Source organism: Pundamilia nyererei, unplaced genomic scaffold, assembly GCF_000239375.1.
Source record: "Pundamilia nyererei isolate P.nyererei 1_Seehausen unplaced genomic scaffold, PunNye1.0 scaffold00202, whole genome shotgun sequence".
NCBI lineage: Eukaryota > Metazoa > Chordata > Actinopteri > Cichliformes > Cichlidae > Pundamilia > Pundamilia nyererei.
In genome coordinates, this window is record NW_005187603.1 from 820,799 (window position 1) to 840,650 (window position 19,852).

At 42.4% G+C, this 19,852-nt stretch overlaps 1 protein-coding gene across 2 annotated transcripts; it reads right to left on the bottom strand.

Annotated features, from left to right (window-relative positions):
- Nucleotides 1-7,113: 7,113 nt before the first annotated feature.
- Nucleotides 7,114-16,363, bottom strand: tlcd3b (TLC domain containing 3B). Of its 2 annotated transcripts, none has more exons than XM_005747711.2 (6): nt 16,199-16,363; nt 15,610-15,693; nt 13,529-13,754; nt 12,555-12,650; nt 9,904-10,013; nt 7,114-8,568 (listed from the first exon to the last, which is right to left on the bottom strand). In XM_005747711.2, exons 1-6 carry the CDS (start codon nt 16,315-16,317, stop codon nt 8,331-8,333), a joined length of 873 nt encoding a protein of 290 aa, XP_005747768.1. In that variant the 5' UTR covers nt 16,318-16,363; the 3' UTR covers nt 7,114-8,330. The 2 variants fall into 2 exon arrangements, with proteins under 2 accessions (XP_005747768.1, XP_005747769.1); XM_005747712.1 differs by having other exon boundaries at nt 13,529-13,666; nt 16,199-16,302.
- Nucleotides 16,364-19,852: the final 3,489 nt, after the last annotated feature.

The following is a 19,852-nucleotide window of genomic DNA, read 5'->3' on the forward strand; positions in this document are numbered from 1 at the left end:
GCTTAGGCTGATTGCAAAGTGAACTAATTATCTAAAAAAGTTTTCACATGTGAAAGTGTGCCAGACAGTTGGCAAATTAGTGTTAATGATAGCCATACATGTGCATACTTTTGCTAGGAGTGTGTTGGAAATTTGGTAATTGAGTGTTGTGCAGTGAATTGTACCTACAGTTTTGCAAAGTGTGTGTTACAAAATTGCAAACTGAGTGCAAAGCAGTTTTTGTGCTTTTAGTTTTGCAAACTCAGTGAGTGGTTTTGCTATAAGTCTGAATAGTTTTAGAGATTGTGCTACAGGAATCACAGTTAGGGTTTAAGCATTCAGAACAAACTGTATATTTCACCCTCACTTTATTGTTTTGGCATGTTTATGCCAGATAATGCATATATTGACAAATCAAAACATGTGATTTTTTTCCAGTGCAAAGAACAAGTAAAAAAACATGAACATCAAATTTAAATCAGTATTTTTTTTATTATTATTATTCTTTATTACATTGAAGACATTTGTGGCTTTAACAGCTTATATCATAAATAATCATCAAACTGGGGATCATCAGACCTCCAAAAACAAAACAAAACTACTAAAAAGTCTGTCTGTGTCCGTTTAGTGTGGTTGTGTGTCTGACTGCAGCCATGAAGCTCTTTGGAGCCGTGTGGTGTCGCTCTGTGGGCCTTTCACATTATTTTGTGCTAGTTCAGTCTTTTTATGATTTTCAGTTTCTTGTGCCCATCACTTCTCTTCATGGTAAATTTTCATCACGTTTTACTTATTTTGTGTCTTTTGCATTAGTTTTTATCTATTTCCTGGTCTGTTTTCTCTTTTTTAGCCCTCTAGTGTCTGTTTGTGTCGTTTTACCCTCCTTCATCTTTCTCTTATTTCTTTGTCTTTTTATGATGGTGTTTGGGTGGCAGGGTGTTATTACAGCATCACAGTGAGAAGGTTCTGGATTTGAATAGCTTCATGTTGGGCCTCCTTTTAGCCGGTTAGTTCTCCTGTACAGAACTTTGTGGTCGCTGTGCAGGTGCTGCAGGTTTTCTTTGGGCCATATTTGGTGTTGTCTGACAGTCACTGGAAGGACAATATAAGACCCAAGGCAGCAGACTCATCGAGCTCAGATGCAGCACTGCAGCGAATATGCTGCAGGCTGGATTGCAAACATCACAACACACCTGACTCTGTGAGGTGGACCGGCGGCGGAGCTGAGCATGAAGAGTCCTCCTGAGTCAGCGCTGTTTTGATCTTTACTTTGTGTCATCTTGGAAAAATAAAATACTAATAAAAAGTCTCTCTGTGTCCGTTTGTGTCTGTTTCTGATTATTTTATCAAATGTCATACAAAGAGTTGGTCAAGGTTCTGCGCACAATATCCATTTATGGTGTTAGAGGGAAAAACTCACCAAGCCGTCATCTTCTGACTGGATTTATGTGAATGACGGGATTCACAAGTAAAATCTTATGATTTTTAAAAACAGGAGTAAAATCTGTGCTTGTGGAATAATCCTGAAATCAGGATTTATGAGAACAAGAAAATATTGTTAGAATTACAAAAAGGTGGAGCTCTCTGGAGACTCAGGGAGCTTCTCCACCCCTCAGAACAAAATTCAGAGATATTTAAACTGGATTAAGTGACACGGAAACACTTCAGCTCCTGCTACTCAGAGATGTTGTTTAATTATAATATCTGTAGTTACCTTCCAGAGTAATCTGAGTAATGTTTATATTTCCTCACATTTATAGTGACGATCAAAGAGAAACTTGTTGTTAAAGGTACAAATATTCAGACGGGCTCTGCAGCTTTAAAGCAGCTCAATGTGTTTCTAGAACAATCCTCACGCTCACTGTTCTCACTCTGCTGGAAGCAAGTCTCTGATTTATTCTTAATTTAAGCTGAACAACCAACCTGAGAAAGTCAGGATTTAAGAACAAAGTGACGTTACTGGATTTTAAAAAAAGGTTCACCTGGAAAAAACCTCCAGAACCACAGAGAAGAAAATTCTTATTAAAAAATCCAAATTTTGCCATCTTCCAAAAACTCTCTGCAAATTATTTAGATTTGATTATTCTTCTGCAGTAAGTTTAAACCAGGAGTCAACAAATCTGTCCCCGAATATGAAATGAGGATGACGTCTAGAGGGCGGGGTTATACAGGATGACCTGAGCCAATAACGACCGATTCAAACTACAAAGTCAAAGGTGGAATTGAAAAAAATAAAAAAAACCTTACCTGCTGGGAAAAGGTCTAGTAGTTATGAGCATGTCAGTGTCCACAGATCAAAGTCTTTCAAATTCGTTCAAATCCTCATATTTAATCATGTTTACAGTAAATATAAAGCTTCAGGACTGTGTGACAACCGCAGTACAACAACTGGCCAGCAGGTGTCAGCAAAGCCTCGGGTCTGCTTACAAATGTTAATAATAAACATTACTGATGCTCAGACCCTCATTATCATGTCTGTAGGCGCCTTCCAGAATAATCTGAAGAGTTTCATCTAAAGAGAGAAGTTTAATGAAGAGCTGTGTGGACTTATTTGGTTTAAAGATGTTGCTGCAGTAAACGTAAGAGCAGGGATGGGGACAGTTTCTTAGGCATGCTCCAGACTCGTCCTCCATGACCTGCCATAAATTACAGCATGAATAACAAGCAGGATATAGACCTGCAAAGCCCAGAGGGATGTGAGCACACTTACAGACGTCAGTGTTTTGTAGGTTTGCTGTTGAAGCGATGGTTCTCGGGCCTGTGGGTTTAGTCTTCCTGCATAAAATCACTTTTCCTGAAAGCTTTTTTGGCTCCTCGCTGCAGGTATGTCAGCTGTGTGACTGTGGTGAGTGTGCTCAGCCTGAAAGCTCTCATGCAGCAGGTGAAACATCTCTGACTGGGTCAAACTGGTGAAGCTGAGGTGTAAATATTTCCCCGAGTGCGGCTTTCCCAACTCTGTAAAGGCGGTGAGCGTGACGAGGCTGACGTCTCTGATGTTTGAGTTCATTTCCTGTCCTAATCTCTGAAACGTGTTCCAGCTGCTGTGTCTGTGTAGGCTGTTTTATTTACAAATGCTTTTCCACATCTCTGCTCTGACCCGCTGACGGCCTTTCCACCTCCAGAGTCCAAACTGGGGTTAAACTGGTCCTGATGAAGGACACCAGGTCACCCGGCTCTTTTTTAAGGTTGTGACTTTAAAGACTTAAAAGACCAATGAGAGGGTTTTTTCCTGCAGTCTGAGGTTCGAAGGTAACTTGGATTTTAAAAGGACAACAAACATGGTCACGTGACTGAACTGGGAGAACAGGATTTGTGTACAAAGAGCTGAATTGATGTAAGTTCTATGAATGCTGTGGTTTCTTTCTGCTGCAGAGCAGTTATGGAAAAAAATTAAACTACAACAAACAACAATTTTGCATTTTTTGTATTCATTTAACAGGATGGATGATGTGTGAGGGGGCGGGGCTGAAAGGTTTAATGAGAAACTGCTGAAGGGCTGAAAAATACTCCATTACAATTATTTGTTTCTCTGTGTTTAAAGATCTTTGAATGATTAAATCTGATTTACATTCGTTTTAAAATGTTCAGCAGTCTGAGGGCAGAAACTGACCTTTACTCACATTATGAAGATGCTTTCATTCCTTCATGTGAAAAAGTCTTAACAGTGTTTGTATTCATTTATTTGGGACAAGTAATAATGAGAGCATCGGTTCAAAGAGCAGGGAGGATACAGGACTCAGTCACAGCTGAGCTGGAGACCTCATCCCTGATTGGACCTTTAAGAAACAAACTGTTAAATGACCCCAAGTGAGACGATGAACCTGTGGTTAAATAATAAATATTCAATTACTGATGAGTCGTGATTTTAAAGTCCTGTCAGAAAAACTGATCCTCTTTGAAACGTTGAGTTATTAAAGGGGAAAATACAGCTGCTGGTTATAAGAAGAGAAATCCTCATTTTCTGTGTTTAGGTTAAAATAATTACGCTGGTAAATGAAACCTGTTATTAATCTTATTACTTTAAAATAATCTGCAGATTCAATCTAGCAAATGCCCTCTGCTAACCTGAAGTAAGACGTTGACCACCGGGGGGCAGCGGTTTCCTGATCAGGGGATCTGAACGAGTCTGCTGACACTGCTCCATCGTGTGGTTAATGTTGGTATTACATGTACATTACATGTACATTACATATTACATGTAACCTGGCCCAAGTTGAGGTTCAGTCCACCTTAAATACAGATGTTTGGGGCATGAGGTCAGCCTCAGTTTATTTACAAGGTTTTAAACAGCAGTTTACAAAAGGCTCAGTCAGTTCTCACAAGTTTAAACTGTTCAATAAAAAAATGTACAAGTACAACAAATATGAAGTACTGGGTGAAATGCAGAGCTGCAGAGAAACAGGATTATGACGTTTGTAACTTTAAATGTGAGCTGTGCTGCTGACCAGACTCTCAGCTGCTGAGGCCAAAGGTGCAGTTGTGTTTATCCACAGAACGATTTCTTCTGATTTCTGAGAACATTCGACTTTAAACCTGTTTATCTGACAACACTGATTCAAAGAGGATCAACTGAAAATCAATAAATTGTCACAGTGATCAGTCATCTCGTTTCAGCCAAATCTTAATTTACATCATTTTATCCTAGAATTTGTTTCCTTTCTTTCCTGCGATCATTTAAAACTGAGGTCAGGGTTGAAAAGCTCAGCTTCATATGTTGCTGAGTGACGTGGTTTAAAGAGCAAAGCTGCCAGTCTGTCAGCTGGAAACATCTTTTTGATCAAATAACCCGAGTACAGGTGTTAGAGTTATTTCTGCTGAAAGCAGGAGCAGGGCTTCTGCTGGTGTCGCCACTTTGAGGAAGACCTTTGGATGTTTGCCATGAGGAGCTGAGACGTGTCCTGCTGGTGTTTCTACTGAAAGCAGGAAAACAAGCATCACAGATCGACAGGTGTCCAAATTCAGGATGTTCAGACTTGAACCCTCTTTTTTAAACTGTGTCTGTGCTTCGTGTTCAGGCTGATTTCACAGTTTCATCATTAATAACCAACGATGATTAATGATGAAACTGTGATTAATGCGGGAGGCTCAAGAAACTGCGCGTGGAACTCGAACTCCTGTTTGTATGTTTACCTGAAGCTTCAGAGGTCAGCGTGAGTGGGCCGCGTCTGTCAGTGTGTGTCCCACTTTATTGTGCGTTGACGCTGTGATTGTTGTCGTCATCAACAACCTCCCGCGTGCTGATGTCTGATGGTTTCTGCGGTCGTTCACGCGCTGAGATCTACTGACCAGGGGGCTGGCTGTTAAATTTGGGCGGACAGGAAATGCAGAGGGGCTGATGATGTCACGTGAAGCTGCTGAACGCTGCCACCTGCTGTCTGTAAATGTCATTGCACCCACCTGCCCCACTGTGATGTGTCTTTGTCCTGTGAGCTCATGTCTCCTCCGACCGTGGAGCGACTGATGCTCCCGTGAGTCTGGTCATGTGACATGTTGTATTTCGTCACTTCCTGCTCCTTCGGTCGAACCTGCATCCTCACATCAGTCTGACTAAAGCTGAAGTTTCCACATCACGCATGAACCGAGGCCCCAGATTAGCGAAGCCGTTAGTCCCGATAATCTCAGAGCAGTGGTGGAGTGTAACTGAGTACATTTACTCGAGTTTAATAGACTTTATTGAAGTACTATGTTATGCTCTGATTCTACTCAACGGTATTTCTGCATTTAAATATGTGACTTGTACTCCACACCACTTTATTTCTTATGAAGCTGAATGATTCTCCGAGTGGTGCACGACTCACCCAGACCATTAGAGTGAAATCCACTGATTAATCAGTAGATATGATCCAATAATAATCCACTCTGCCTAATGAGTCATTTTACTTTAACGGGATTTGAAGCTCAAGCTGCGAGCTGAAATGTTTACATTTGTAACACAAAGGAGGCTGCGTTACAGTGATTCCTGTGTGTGAGCGCTCACCAAGGCTGCATCCAGTGAAGCTTATGTCAAGCAAAGCCTTCACACGCAGGTTTGAGTCCACGTCAAGTAAACGGGGCGTCATGAACAGGACTGCTGCTCTTAAGTTAAAAAGAAAACGAAGTACCGTTAGTTTGTCTAAGAACGTGTTTCTACTTCATCTGCCAAGATTTGAGAGAAGCAGCAGAAAGCGAATGCTCCAAGCTAAAGTAACAACACCAAGAACCAACGAAACAAATACAAAAGCAGCAAAAGATGACGAGAGAATCAAAAAGATCACGAGGAGAAAAATCGGCCACAAAGGAAACTTCAATTAAAGTGACAAACCAAACAACTACAACGAAGCTCCAAACGAACGAGTGAAAAACAGGCTGAAGGCCTGAAAAAAATAAAAGACACAAACGACAAGAAATAGAAACAAACTTACATCAGAGACGAGATGAAGCTGCAAAAATGATCATGAAAAGATGAAAAATAACAGCTGCAAAGAAAGACCAAACAACTGAAGACGCACAAACACATCCTAGTGAAATGCAAACAACTAAGACTCAAGAAGACAAGAGACAAACTGAGAAGACGTGAATTGTCCAAAGACGTCCAGGCCTGCTAGAAAAGACCAGAATAACCACAGAGACGCAAACTGCTGATGATGACATAACTACGAGACTTTTATCAGGATGTATTAAACAAAACTGACTCAGAAATAAAGACGAGTAATTCCAAGTTCATTTTATATATTATTATTATTATTTGTTTATTTCTAAGTTTGGTGATTAAAACAAACCTGAGATGTGCTTTGCTTTATGATTAGCATTAAATTTAAAATTCAAACAGAAAACTATAATTCCCAAACTTCCTGAAGTCTGAAGCACAAAACTGACACCTGTACAGGTAAGTTCAACCTGCGACCTTTACAAAGTTTATTTACAGAAATGAACTTTGTCATGAAATGAGTCTGATTTAGTAAATCCTGATGGACGTTCAGATGAGGTTTGTCTATAAACAATACATTTTAAAAAGCAGTTGTCGGGGGGGGGGGGGGTGAAAACAAGTTAACCGTTGTCTCTGAGAAATACCTGGAAACTAAATAACAATGAAACATGGGTAAATGTCATTCTTCATGCTTCATACAGATGATCAGTGCAGAAAATTCATGTCAAATATTCAGTTTTAAGTCAAATTTATTAATTCAGGAAGATCTTTGATCAACATGTATTTTGTAGAAAGACATGAGAACAAACTATATGCTGCAAAAAAATCAGACACAAGATTCAAACGAGCCGACGTGAAGCTGAGTCACGTGAGTGGATCAGAAAACAAACAAACATACAGGCCTGTGGTTGTTGTTGTTTATTAAAAGGCCTCGGCACTGTCAAACACACACTGGTCAAAATGCTAATGAAGTCGTGGATCCTCAAGATGGTATTGTCAGCATAAACAGTGCAGATGATGTTGTACGCAGGAGCAGGAAGTCCTGTCTTCAGCTAAAAGTGACACAGAGGTGAGGGCGACTGTAAACACTTGAATAGCTTTGATGTTGGATATCGACGCAGGCTCTGTGGTGCTCGTGGGGGGAAAGGAAGCGCTATCATCAGCTTCAAAACTGACTTTGCAGAATGAAGCTGGACAATATTTACTGTTGGAAACATTGGAAAAACTAAGGCACCTATTATAGAACCACTACAAACTTCAATGAACTTGACTTAACGAATATACGGAGGGCCAGTGTAGCTCACAGTGTGACCACAGGCTGAATGTCTACTCCTCTGCACCTACAAATATGCTATTTAATAGTCCCCCAAAATAATGATCAATAACCTGTTTGATAAATATGTAATACTTTGATTCCTTAATATATTCTTAATCAGTGGTTAGAAAATCTGGTGAAGCAGATTGGATCCTGACATGATCAATGTTCATGTGCAGAGTGAATGACAGTGGGCCTGATGTTGATCCCTGTGGGACTCCTTAAAATGAAGCTAATCCTAGAGGATGATTTCTCTGTTCCCTTTGAACCGATTATCATCATCTTCACACAAACCATTTCTACCTTTTTATATATAGTTTGATCTTTTGTCCTTACAGGTCGGGTACAGGTTTGCTCCTCGTATGATCTCGTAAACGTCAGTGTGATCGGTAAATCCTGATTCTTCTTGTGTGGTTTTACTACAAACAGCCGTCGTCTCCCTTCTGATTAAACTTGGTGACACTTCTAATGTTCATTTCCTCCTTTTTCCATTTAATAATGGATCTGCATCTGTAAGCTTTTCTGTCACTACGTTCACTCCTTGGAACTTTTACCATAAACGAGAAGAAACACTCATCTGTTTGTAACAGTCACCGCCCCCCTGGTAATCTGATTGGCTCTGATCGGATTACATTACTCTCCTCTTCCTCCACCAGCTGTCTGATTGGTTGTGCAGCTGTTAGCTGGGCCCACATTGCCGTCGGCTTTAAGAATCGCAGGTGGTGAATTTGAGCGTTGGGTGAACAGGCGCAGAGCTCCTCTGCAGATCAGCGTGAACCAGTAAAGCTGAAGAGGCCAGAGCAGGGCCGTCCCCAGGTTACACTGCCATGGGGCCACCAGGGGCACCCGGTACATCGGCATCGATGCATACCTGAAACACAAGGCAGGGGGCGCTGTGATCAAAGTTACACTGACATTTTAATACTTTACGAATACGAATACTTAAAATTGTAAAACATCGAGAACTATTTTGAATGTTTCTGGTTGTGTCAGGTCATCATGGAGTTTTATAGCAGCGGCCTTATTTCTCTGAGGCCCCTCTGCTGGCTTCCAAAAGTTAGTCTGAACTCTGAATCATGCAAAGCTGCGATGAGATGTGGCTCAGACATTCATGAACAACTCGAAGTCAGTTCAAACGCAAAAGATTTTAATACAAGAATAATTACACGACAGCGATTAGTCAACGAAGTAGAGTTCAGTTTCTCTGCAGTGTGACAACGAGTCCTCTTAAAACATGTTTACGTTTTCTACATAAAGTCAAACGAGTCGAAGACAAGCAGAAAAAAGTTTTACATAAAAATATAATCTGTAAATTTCAAAGTTATTTGGAAGATTTGATCATTTATAAGATTTATAACTGGATAGAAAACAGATATTATTGGTTTTTGAGGTGAGCCAAACTGAAATATAAGTTAGACATTTAAAGAAAAATTAAATAAGTACTCTGATATTTTTAACCTTCAGAGAAAAAAGCAGCTAAAAAGTGTAAATCTTAACTTCTCGCGACAGAAGAATCTTCAGTTTGTCTGACTCACAGTCACACAGCGTTCTGGATGTTTCTGAGGAGTCAGAAGATTCTCGCTCACAAAGATGAAAGATCACAATCTTCTTTCACCGTCACGCTGCGGATGTTGTGGCTACAAGTTTTTACGTACTTGCACTGAACTACGTGTCCTTTGGGCCCGACGTCGAACACTGTAACGTCTTCGGCTCACGCGCCCTCGGCTCAGAGTAAACGGGCTCATTTTTTATTTGATTATGTTGAATTTTACAAATATCTTAAAATGAAGTCGAACTCATTTCATTTGATTTGCTACATAGTTTGGTTTCATAACACAAAGTAAAAGAAAGTTACGCTCAGCTCAGCCTCTGAAAGGAAGCAAACGTGGGTCGTGTTGCTGTTCAACAGTTTTTATGTGAAACCTGTTTTTCACTGAACACTGAGACACACACAAACCACGTCCACCTTTAAATGAACTGATAACTGAATGAGATATAAATCCTTATAGATCTGTAATGCTGGCTCATCTTTTCCACAATAAATCAACAAATGGCCAAGAAATATTTTTGTTTGTTTGTGTTGTTTTAGAAGACAAAGAGGAAAATCATTAAACAAATATTGATTCATTTTGGGGGCTTTTGTGTTTGCAGACAATCACTGTTGTTTTTGATCATTATTACAAAAGCAGAGGTGGGCGTGGCTTACCTGCCGTAGGCGTAGTACAGGTAAGGAAAGAGTAAGACCCGACAACCGAAGAAGGTGAGCAGCATGACGACGCCGTTCACTTTGTGCAGCAGCGTGTGCTGCTTCTTATACTGAAGACATCGTCATCATCATCGTCATGAAGAGAAACGAGACAGAAAACAAATAATTCATTTTAACAAATAATGACAGGAGACGTCAAACGTTGGTTCTGATTAGAGGTGGAAATGTTTCAGTCAGAGTTAATTATGTAACTGCTGATCTAATACTTAGCATTCTGTATGTGCTTGAAATGATTTTAGAAGTCAGAGCTTTCATTAAACCAGTGTACTTTATCAAATGTGAGCTTTTTAAAGTCTATTTGCACAGGTGATAGAACACAAACGATTAGAAATCTGTAAAATAGAATTAAAGACAAGAGCGCTGTGTGAGTAACTACAGTGTGTTCTGTGTATTTTCACGGTGAAAAAACTGACCAGTGTGTCTCGCTGGGACGTGATGTGTTGTCCAGCACGTTATTAGAATATGTTGGTTTGCCAACAGCAGCTGGAAACGACAGTATTTACATTTTCTATTGAAAAATGAAAACGGTTCCAGTTTAAAGCTGCAGTTATTTAACCACCTGAACTCTTTCATGGCATGCTTTTGTAATTTCTCTGTGATATTTGGGCTGATTGGGACCTGATGATGTAAAAACAAAGAATTACCAGATTTTATTTTTTTTACCTGATTTTTGTTTCTGAGAAAACTGGGATCCATGTCTGAGGAGGTTTGTTTTAAATTTCGATAGAGCGGTGGCAGTATGCTGTCCTCACAGGTGGACATCGGGCCCTTGTAGAGACAAATTCTGTATTTTGGTCTAAATAACCCAAAATGTGACGTCCACATATGTGGTCCTAGGAGGTTAAAGTGTAGACGACAGAATAAAAATGCTTTACTTTAAAAAAGAAAAGAAAAAAAGAGACTATTTTATCCCAAATCAATTTTAAATTATCTGCTCCACAAGCGTGGAGAGAGTCCCAATAAGCATGTGCAGAGAAAGCACAGTGCTCAGCTTTTCCTGATGTTAGAAATTATGGAGATTATAGATTATAGTCCCCCTCAGGTTTCCCCAGAATCAGTCTAAACATCAGCAGACTCATGCTGCTGAGGGAGACGGTGGATGGAGGCATATGCACTTAAAAAAGCAGCGGATCAATTTAGTGTTTAGATTATTATACATTTGGTGCCAGGACAGAGACGATATAATCCAGAATAAACTCAAATGTGTTTCTGACATGGGTCAGGGAGACGATACACTACACATGCTCATGATTTTAATAGCCGTGCTGCAGAACAGAGAGAAATATAAAACATCCTCATCCTTGAACTTCTATACTTAGAAAACAAATAGTTTGCTCAGCGCTCCAAATGTGAAGGAAGCAAACGGGGTTCATGGTCAGACTGTCAGGGTGAGGACGAGGCGCCATCACAGCAACGCCCCCAGTTATAACCCGACACACTGACTGAGTGATGATTTGTAAAAGTCTGTCATTGAACTAAAACGTAGATTAATGAATCAATGAGTTAATTATTTAATGAATAAAAAACCAGCCTGGTTCTGCCGCAGGTTTCTTCCTGTTGAAAGAGAGTGTTTCCAAGCGCTTGCTCATAGGGGGTCATATGATTGTTGGGGCTTTACCCTAAAGCCCCCTGAGACGGCTGCTGTTGTGACTTGGTGCTATATAAATGAAATGAAATTGAAATGAATAGTCCAGTGTAGACTGGCGACCTGTCCAGGGTGTACCCTGCCTCTACAAACAGCTGGGATAGGCTCAGCCCCCCCACGGCGAACGACAAGCGGACGAGAATGGGTGGATGGATAGTCCAGTGTGGCGGTAGAGAGACGAAAGAAAGAAGGAGAATGGAAGGACACCGAAAAGTGCTGAGAACAAATGATATACAAGTGACTAAACTAAAGAAATGCTCAAGCAGCCAGTGCAGCACGATGATGGCTGCTGGTCACTCAAACACGAGCCACCATTCGCCAATCTTTCACTCCTTCACATCTTCTAAAGGCAAAAAGGAGCCGCTTCATTTTCCACATCTGTGATTCTTTCCTGCCCGTTTCCTTTGGGAAAGTTCTCCATGATGAACTCTGAATGTCCTTCTGGTTTCCAAGTCCTCTCTAAGGGCTCACACTTGTTTTCGCTTACGTTTGTATCAGAGGTGACCCGTCCCTCAGCCTCGTCCCTGTAGGAGCTGACTTTCCCTTCAGTGTCCGGCACCGTGGCTTCAGTGTCTTTTGCGTGGACACCCTGATCTCTGACTCACCCTCCTGGGTCCTCATGTGCTCCGCTAATAAAAGCATCCGTGCTCGTGCTAGCGTTAGCTGCTTGTGGTTTTAGTGTCTCTTTAGAACGAGGAGTTTTCTGATTTTCTCGACTGAGCATCAAGGTTTCACATCCAAGCAGCAGCCTGCTTGTCTTAATGTTAACGTATAAAGTTGGTTTCTATTGGAACGTTTGACGTCATGTGTTTTCTTAAATCAATCAATAAATCTGTTTGATCTTTTTTTTGGTAGTCCAGATCAATACTAAACACTGAATGAGTTTAGGTATCTGACACACACACACACACACACACAAGTAAAAGGTTGGAGGGAGGCGGATTACCTGGATCAGGACTTTCCCCAGAGAGACGGACGGGGTGCTGAGTTCAGCCAGAAACAAGACGCCCTGGAAGTAGTCACCTTTACCCTGCCTCCACAGCTGACACACACACAGGAAGGAGAAACTGTAATTTAATGTACACATGTTTTACTATAATAACAGACTGTACAAAGACGATGGATGTAGCCACCATGATGTCACCCTCACACTGGAAACCCCGCAGTGTTAGCATTTTGGAGGTGATCACATTTGGACCACAGGGTCTCAAGAGCGCTAAGTTAGCAGCTAATTCTAGCTAGCTTGGTTATCATAAACTATATGGGAGCATCACACAGATATTTGCCAATAACAGTCAAGTTACATCCGAATAAAATCTTAGAATTCCACCTAAACTGGAGCTCAGACGGTCTGTTAGTACAACAGCCTCACAGCAGACGTATTCTCAGTCAGATCATTAAAAATGCTCCCAAAGGCCCCGACAGCTTAAACATGGTCTAGAGGTCCAGTTCAGGGACTTCAATTAGCTGCAGATACAGCCAAAGAGGCCACGCCCCTAAACTTTAAGCCTTAATACGTTTTAAACAGTTTTTATAAAGGAGCAAATGATCTGTTGAGACTAAAGTTTTTCGTAGCACTCATTGCCACTCGCTGGGACCTCCAGTGGATGTCAGAGGAACTGCAGCTTTTGGCACTTCAGAGTTTGTTTGAACCTCAACAAGCTGAGTCCTACTTCCTGGGGGTTTTAGCTCCAAAATGACTCCATGTTTTATTCAGTAAGACCTGAAACCAGCGACTGCCACCATCAGTTCATCAGGAAAGTGTTCACTAAGCTCAGACAGATGCGCTGAAGGTTAATTTTATCATAGACTTCTATTCATGAGTCGCCCAGAGAACAAATGCAAAGGTGTCCATCTTTGTGTACAGTCTATGATCAGGGTGGATGTGTCACTGTCAATGTTTGCTGTTGTCATAGTTACCAGAGAGGCGGGGAAGCAGAAGGTCACCATGAAGATGTGGTGCAGCACCATGAGGAACTCCCTGCGCAGGTAACCAATCACAGTGGCTCCCATCAACCCAACGCTTTGGCCCGCCTCCTCGTGACCTTTGACCTGCAGCTTGTGCCGGTAACACAGAAACATGGCGTAGATGTCGTAGGCAAAGTAAGGCGTGGCAAATAAGATGTAGGCATCAGTCAGCCAATGTCTGAGCAGAGAGGAGATGGAGAGAGGCTGAAGCAGCATCATTACTTTGATCTCCGATTTAAGACATCAGGTTCATTTAGGCAAGAAACATCCAAGACACCGCCCTGTGCTCCAGTTTAACGTTATCTGACCCATACATCCACCCGGGCCTCCTCCCTGCACTCACTTCATGGCTCCAACACTTTGTCACCCGACTTCCTTTACTGCAGTAAGCATGGGCATCCACTAGTGGGCGCTGTCACACTGAAATGCAAGTAGAAGAAGCTGCAGTTCAGACATGAAATGTCTGAGCCTCTTTGGGCACCTTTTCCTCCGTCTTCTAAGCAGGTGTCCACAGATGAATAATTAAAACAATCATTTAGATCTGATTAGACTCCCAGAGTCTAAAACAAACTGCACCTGCGTGTTCAGCTGTCCTTCTCTTCTTATTTCCAACTCTAGATTTTCTGTCTTGGAGTCTTCTAAAGCAGCTTTGCATGAATCACACTTGAAAGAATTCCTTCTTTGTCTCACACTGGAGCCTCTCAGGTCATCCTGAAACTAGTTTTTCCTCCCTGTGAGAGACCTGTCTTTTCATTGGCTGCCCCTCATACACAGCATGTGGGTGAGGCTTGTGTATTATCCCAACTTTGTGACATCACACTGATCCAAGAGTTAGAAAAAAGAGCTTTTGTCATTACTGTGCATGCTGTAACGTGCAGTGGAGATGAAGCCAGCTGCGGAGGTGTGCAGGTGGAGAGCGAATCAGCAACGGCTTCTGACTTTCCAGAAGTACTCATTTATTTAAAGTATCAAAAATAAAAGTACCACCTCTACCACACATTTCCTGAGAGCACACTAGCCCACGTACACACAGAAGAATCCATCGCAGAGAGACTGCGAAGAAGAACAAAATGGGGGCGCCGCCACGTGGCGATACACTGCATTACAACAGCAACTGTTCCAATACACTGAGCTCATGGTCATGTTTAATATGAGCATCAGGAGCAACAGGAGATGTGATGGAAACAAGGAGAACAACATTTATTATGTGGCTCCATCCGTCCACTCCGACCTCCACCCTGCATGGACAACCAGCAGCACCTTTTCCAAAATCACCCTGATACTCCTGATACGTGTGAGTGGATGAAAAGCTCAGCTGTGCAGGCAGGAGCCTGAATGCTGAATTGTCAGAAGTGTATTGGAGGTTTTTAGGATACTTTTACTGTGGTAAAGCACTGAAACGCTTCCTTCTTTCCTATTTTTGAGGTAAAAATGTATTTTCTAAACTGAACTTGCTGCTGCGCTGTAGGTGTACGAACTCCCAGAGTTCCTTGCTGCTTGTGGAGCGTTGTGATTTGATAAGCAAATGCAGCTCAGACTCAGATTCAAACCTTTGCTCCACTTTGACTGGGAAATGAGAAACCAGCTGACCACCACGGCGCTCCGCTGTCGTCCCTCTGCTCCTTGACAGAGTTTCATTTCCCATCATGCTCAGCGTGCAGGATTAGTCTCAGACTGAAATAACCCTGCTGCTGCTGCACATTAGGCTCAGATTGTTAATGAGATTATCGGCTGAGCTTTGCTTCATACTGAATCCTCACACTGAGGCTGAGGGCTTTACCTTTTCTATGCAGCAGCAGAAAAAAAGCTTTAAATATATTTTTATTCCTGGATAAAATAATAATTTTCTTTGGGAGAATTCAGCTGAATGTTAACATCAAAAATGTCTAAATTCAAAATAATCTGGGAGCAAATTTTGATGAGAAAAGAATACATAACAATGACACTGCTGATAAATGGACCACAAAGAGGGAAGGTTTAATTGTATGAAGGTAAAATGATGAAGAGACAATAAGAACCAGAGGAGTCCTCACCGGTCCTCGATGACGTCCCTGCAGGACGCGATGATGATGCATCCGGCTGAGAAGGCCATGATGGACTGGATGGATGACACCAGGCTGAGAACACAAGCAAGATAATAATCAAAGCAGCTGAAACAAGAGAAACAAACAGCTGAACTTTAACTGGACATGTGTCGTATGTTTGCGTGATGCATCTAAATCTTCAAAAAAAGAACTAAATAAAATAAGCGCTTCACATTTAGGTCTCATAAAGCATGCAAAGGCTCCAGCGAGGAGCTGTTTGAGGTGACAGCTTCCTTATTGTTGGAAAGTAAAACTAATACTCACATGGACACGTAAAGTCATTAAACCAGTTACAAACAGTGCAAAAGATACAACTACAGATACACAATAACTACAAAGAGACACAAAGTGATGAGGGACAGCAAACAAAAACAGTCTTGGTTCATCTGCAGCAGCTTCAGCTCACACACTGTCGGGTCAAACTGAGGCCAGGATAAGACTGGGACTCACTCACTTCTGGGGAGGTCATCCTCCGTAAGTCAAACTGCGTTTAAGAGAAAGACAAGTGTGATGTCCTCTGAAGTGTGTGTGTTCCTACCGTGTTGACACGACAGCGGCGTCCCCCTCGCTCCATCCCATCAGCTGTTTGAGAGCCTGTTTGGACAGGAGGAAGAGTCCTGGGAAGAAGACGGACCCGGCAGCCACGAGGCCCCACATGGCAACACACTTCTCAGAAGTGTGCACGTGTGTGTGTGGCTTTACTCTCCCGCTCCCGTGGATGTGGGAGGTTAGGCGAGCACGGGTTGGTAGGAGTGGTTTGGGGGAGGAGCCTCCTGCTGCCACCTGTCAGAGGTGTGGTGATGGGAGAGGATCTGCAGGCCGGGTCAGCAGAAAGCAGGTCCCCTCCAGCTTATTCATGTCATTTGATTATTTGCAAATCAGTGTGAAATACGAGCAACGCTTTATTCACAGGCGGGCCCTCATCTCGAGGAACGTCCTCGTAATCTGCTCAGAGTAACTAGGAGCACCAAGGGACATAAAAATACATTTCAAATTAAAAGTCAAGGCTGAGTTTGCCCCCACCACCGTGGGTGTGTGGGTTCCTCCCACAGTCACCTGCAGTTAGTGGGGTCAGGTTAACTGGTGCCTGTGAACGGTTGTTGGCTGGAGACCGGACCCCCGCCTCTCGCTCTGGATGGAAGTTTAAAGTTATTTTGCACATTTTGTAGTAAAAATAAATTTGGATTTGAATGTTTGCTTCTCTTATTTTGAGACTTTGAGTTCTCCATAGAAGTTAGATTTTCTGAATGTGATGCTTTCATCATCATTAATCAAAACTGAACTACAAGCTTGGACATCACTTTGTTTTATAGATAATAATGAAGAAATAGTTTTCTTTTCATTAGAAGTAAAACGATGTGACATTAGCCTGAAAAAAGTGAAATCACACTTGAATTGCATGTTGTGTAGGGAGATTATTATAGTTATTATAAATGAAAGTGTGCACGTCTTCATTTTGTGATGTTCATGTGAGAAGTTCTTAAACAGCAGATGCAGATCAATCAAACAGCAGCAGCTGAACGAGCATTCATATGATTTGACTTCATTAAAAACCATCAGTGCTGCAGTATTAAAACACTGCTGACACACAAACTGAAGCCAAATCTGACGTCCGTCTGCTGCGACTGTAGAAGCTCCAGCAGGAAATACAAACACGTTCCTGTCATCACCGTTTAATGAATAATGAAGCATTTAGTCATTTTTAACACTCTGATGCAAACTCTTTAGTTTTACATGAATGACTCAGACACCGGTGCAGGGCAGGTAGATGTAAAGCAGAGAGGGCGGAGCTTTCAGGGCTAAAGGTTAAAGTTCAAAGTCTGTTTCCCTGAGTTAGCCCATATTTGTCTGAAGGAGCAGATAAGAGACTGACAATGTTTAACTTTTTCTTATTTTAGTCGATTTGTGATGATTATGGATATACGAGCCTCAGTTATTCAACCATAACTGGGGCACAACAGGCCGAGCACGTTTAAGGAGTTTATAGCTGGCGCCGAGTAAAGTTCATGAAACTAGAAACGAGAGGAGATTTATTTTACTGCCAGACTTCTGTGGCTTCAACAGATGAATTCTTATATTATTAATGATTAATGCGAGCAGGTGAAAGGAGGAGAGAGTCAGAATAAATGAGTGTGAATCAGAGGGAGGCGAGGAAGGTGGAGTTTAAATACCAGCCACCAGAGAGGTGGAGACGAGTGAGAGCTGATCTGTGGAGGAGAGCAGCAGGAGGGAAGGGAGGGTTTAAAGACCTGCTGGGGTGCTTCAGAGACGGAGGAGGCCGAGCTGAAGATGTTGGACAGCAGGGACAGGACCAGAAATGAGTCCATCAGAGGGACAGCTCAGTCAGGGAGGCTGGGACAGTCTGAGCATGTGCAGAGGAGGGAGGATGAAGAGACCTCAGGGGAGGTTTGTGGATGATCCTCTGTGGCGCCACCTAAAGGAAGCAGGTCGTGACTACTTTGTAAATTTATACACACACACACTGCTCAAAACCTTACAACAGGAGGGAACTCCAGGCCTCGAGGGACGGTGTCCTGCAGGTTTTACACGTGTCCTCAACATGTCTCCAAGTTCTCCAGAGGCCTGGCAATGAACTAATCATGTGATTCAGGTGTGCTGACCCTGCAGGCCTGGAGTCCCCCCCCCCTACAGTGTTTCTTTAATTTTTTGGAGCAGTCACATGACTGAGGAAAGCCGACATGAGATCATGCGGTGGATGCAGCGCAGCTGAAATGAGCTGCAGAGGAAACACGAGCCAGAGTTTTATCCAGTGTCCATTTATTTATGTATCTGTCATTCACTACTTTAACTCTAAACATTTTTTTAAGAAATTCAAGTATTTGTTGGGAACACAAGTCAAAAAAACCAAAAACTTTGCTAAAACAAAGACAAAAACATCTTTTTAAAACATCATATTTAGAATAATCAACACATCAAGTTTCTTTTCATAGAAGAAAAACGAGTCTAATCTCTACAGCAGAGCAGCCGCCTCGCTCCGCTTCACCCGACGGCTGATCTGAGAACAGTGCAGGGAGGGAAAGACCAAACACGGGTCGCCTAAGCTGGAAGGACCGCTACGACCACGACGACAGAAACGAGGAAAGAGACGAGTCCGGAGGGAAAACGGCCGAGTGACCGCGCGTCTCTCTGAAGTCAGAGTTGCACTTTTAGTCGCTGCGAACATCTGCTGAACATCTGCAGGCTGGAGAAACGACCCAGTCATGAAGGAGACCATCATCGACCTTTAACAGAAACTCACAGAAATAGGATTTGTGACCCAATCTGCAGCAGGAAACGTGCTGCATGATATTTACGTCACATGATGGTCGCTTTGTTTACCTGCAAGCAACCCGAGGCTGCTCGGACCTGATTGGTCAATACAAACAAAAGTGTGAGTCTCTGGACGAGTGACAGGTTTGCCTGACGAGCCTCACGATCACACCGCCAAAAATAAACTTCGTTTTTTAAGAACACAAAATTGTTTCCTTGAGTTTTCTTTAAGTTTCCTAAACGGCCATTTTCCACAGTTGTTATTGATTTTACTGTAACAACCTGCAGACGTCTGCGGCGCACAACGCTAACAAAGAAACGAACCAATCACACGACCTCCTGACGACGCTCCGGTGCCACCAATCTGTCCGTGCTCGTAATTTATAAGGAGGCCAAGAAAGAAGCTTCATGATGAACAATGTCGTCACACAGCCGAGCCTGTGCTGAGGAAAAGAAGTTGGGCGTGAGGTGGAAGGAAACTCCTTCGAGGTTAAGGTCAAAGGTCTTCACACAGAATTCCTCTGCAGGACAAACCAACCAGCAGCAGCGTTCCGGTCATGTGACTGAAGTCAGACAGAGCTGCACACGTGCAGGTGGGTTGTGTGTGGTTTGTTGTTGTTGTTACGTAAACGTTCTCGTCTCCGGACTCGCATAAAAACAAAGAAAACCCCCAAAAAATCTAATTCGATCACAACAAACAAAAACAAAATAAAAGCCTGCTAATAAAATCACTTCCTAAAGATGAATTAAATAAAACGACCACAAAAGGTTTTCGTCATCTTCGACAAACTCAACCATTGCACAGCATTCAGACCCAAACGCTCTCCGCGGGGTAATAAATATACACATGCAGATATACAAGTCGCCCTCCGCGTTTCCACGGCGACGCAAGCTGAGGTTTCAGGGGTTCCAAGAAAGTTTA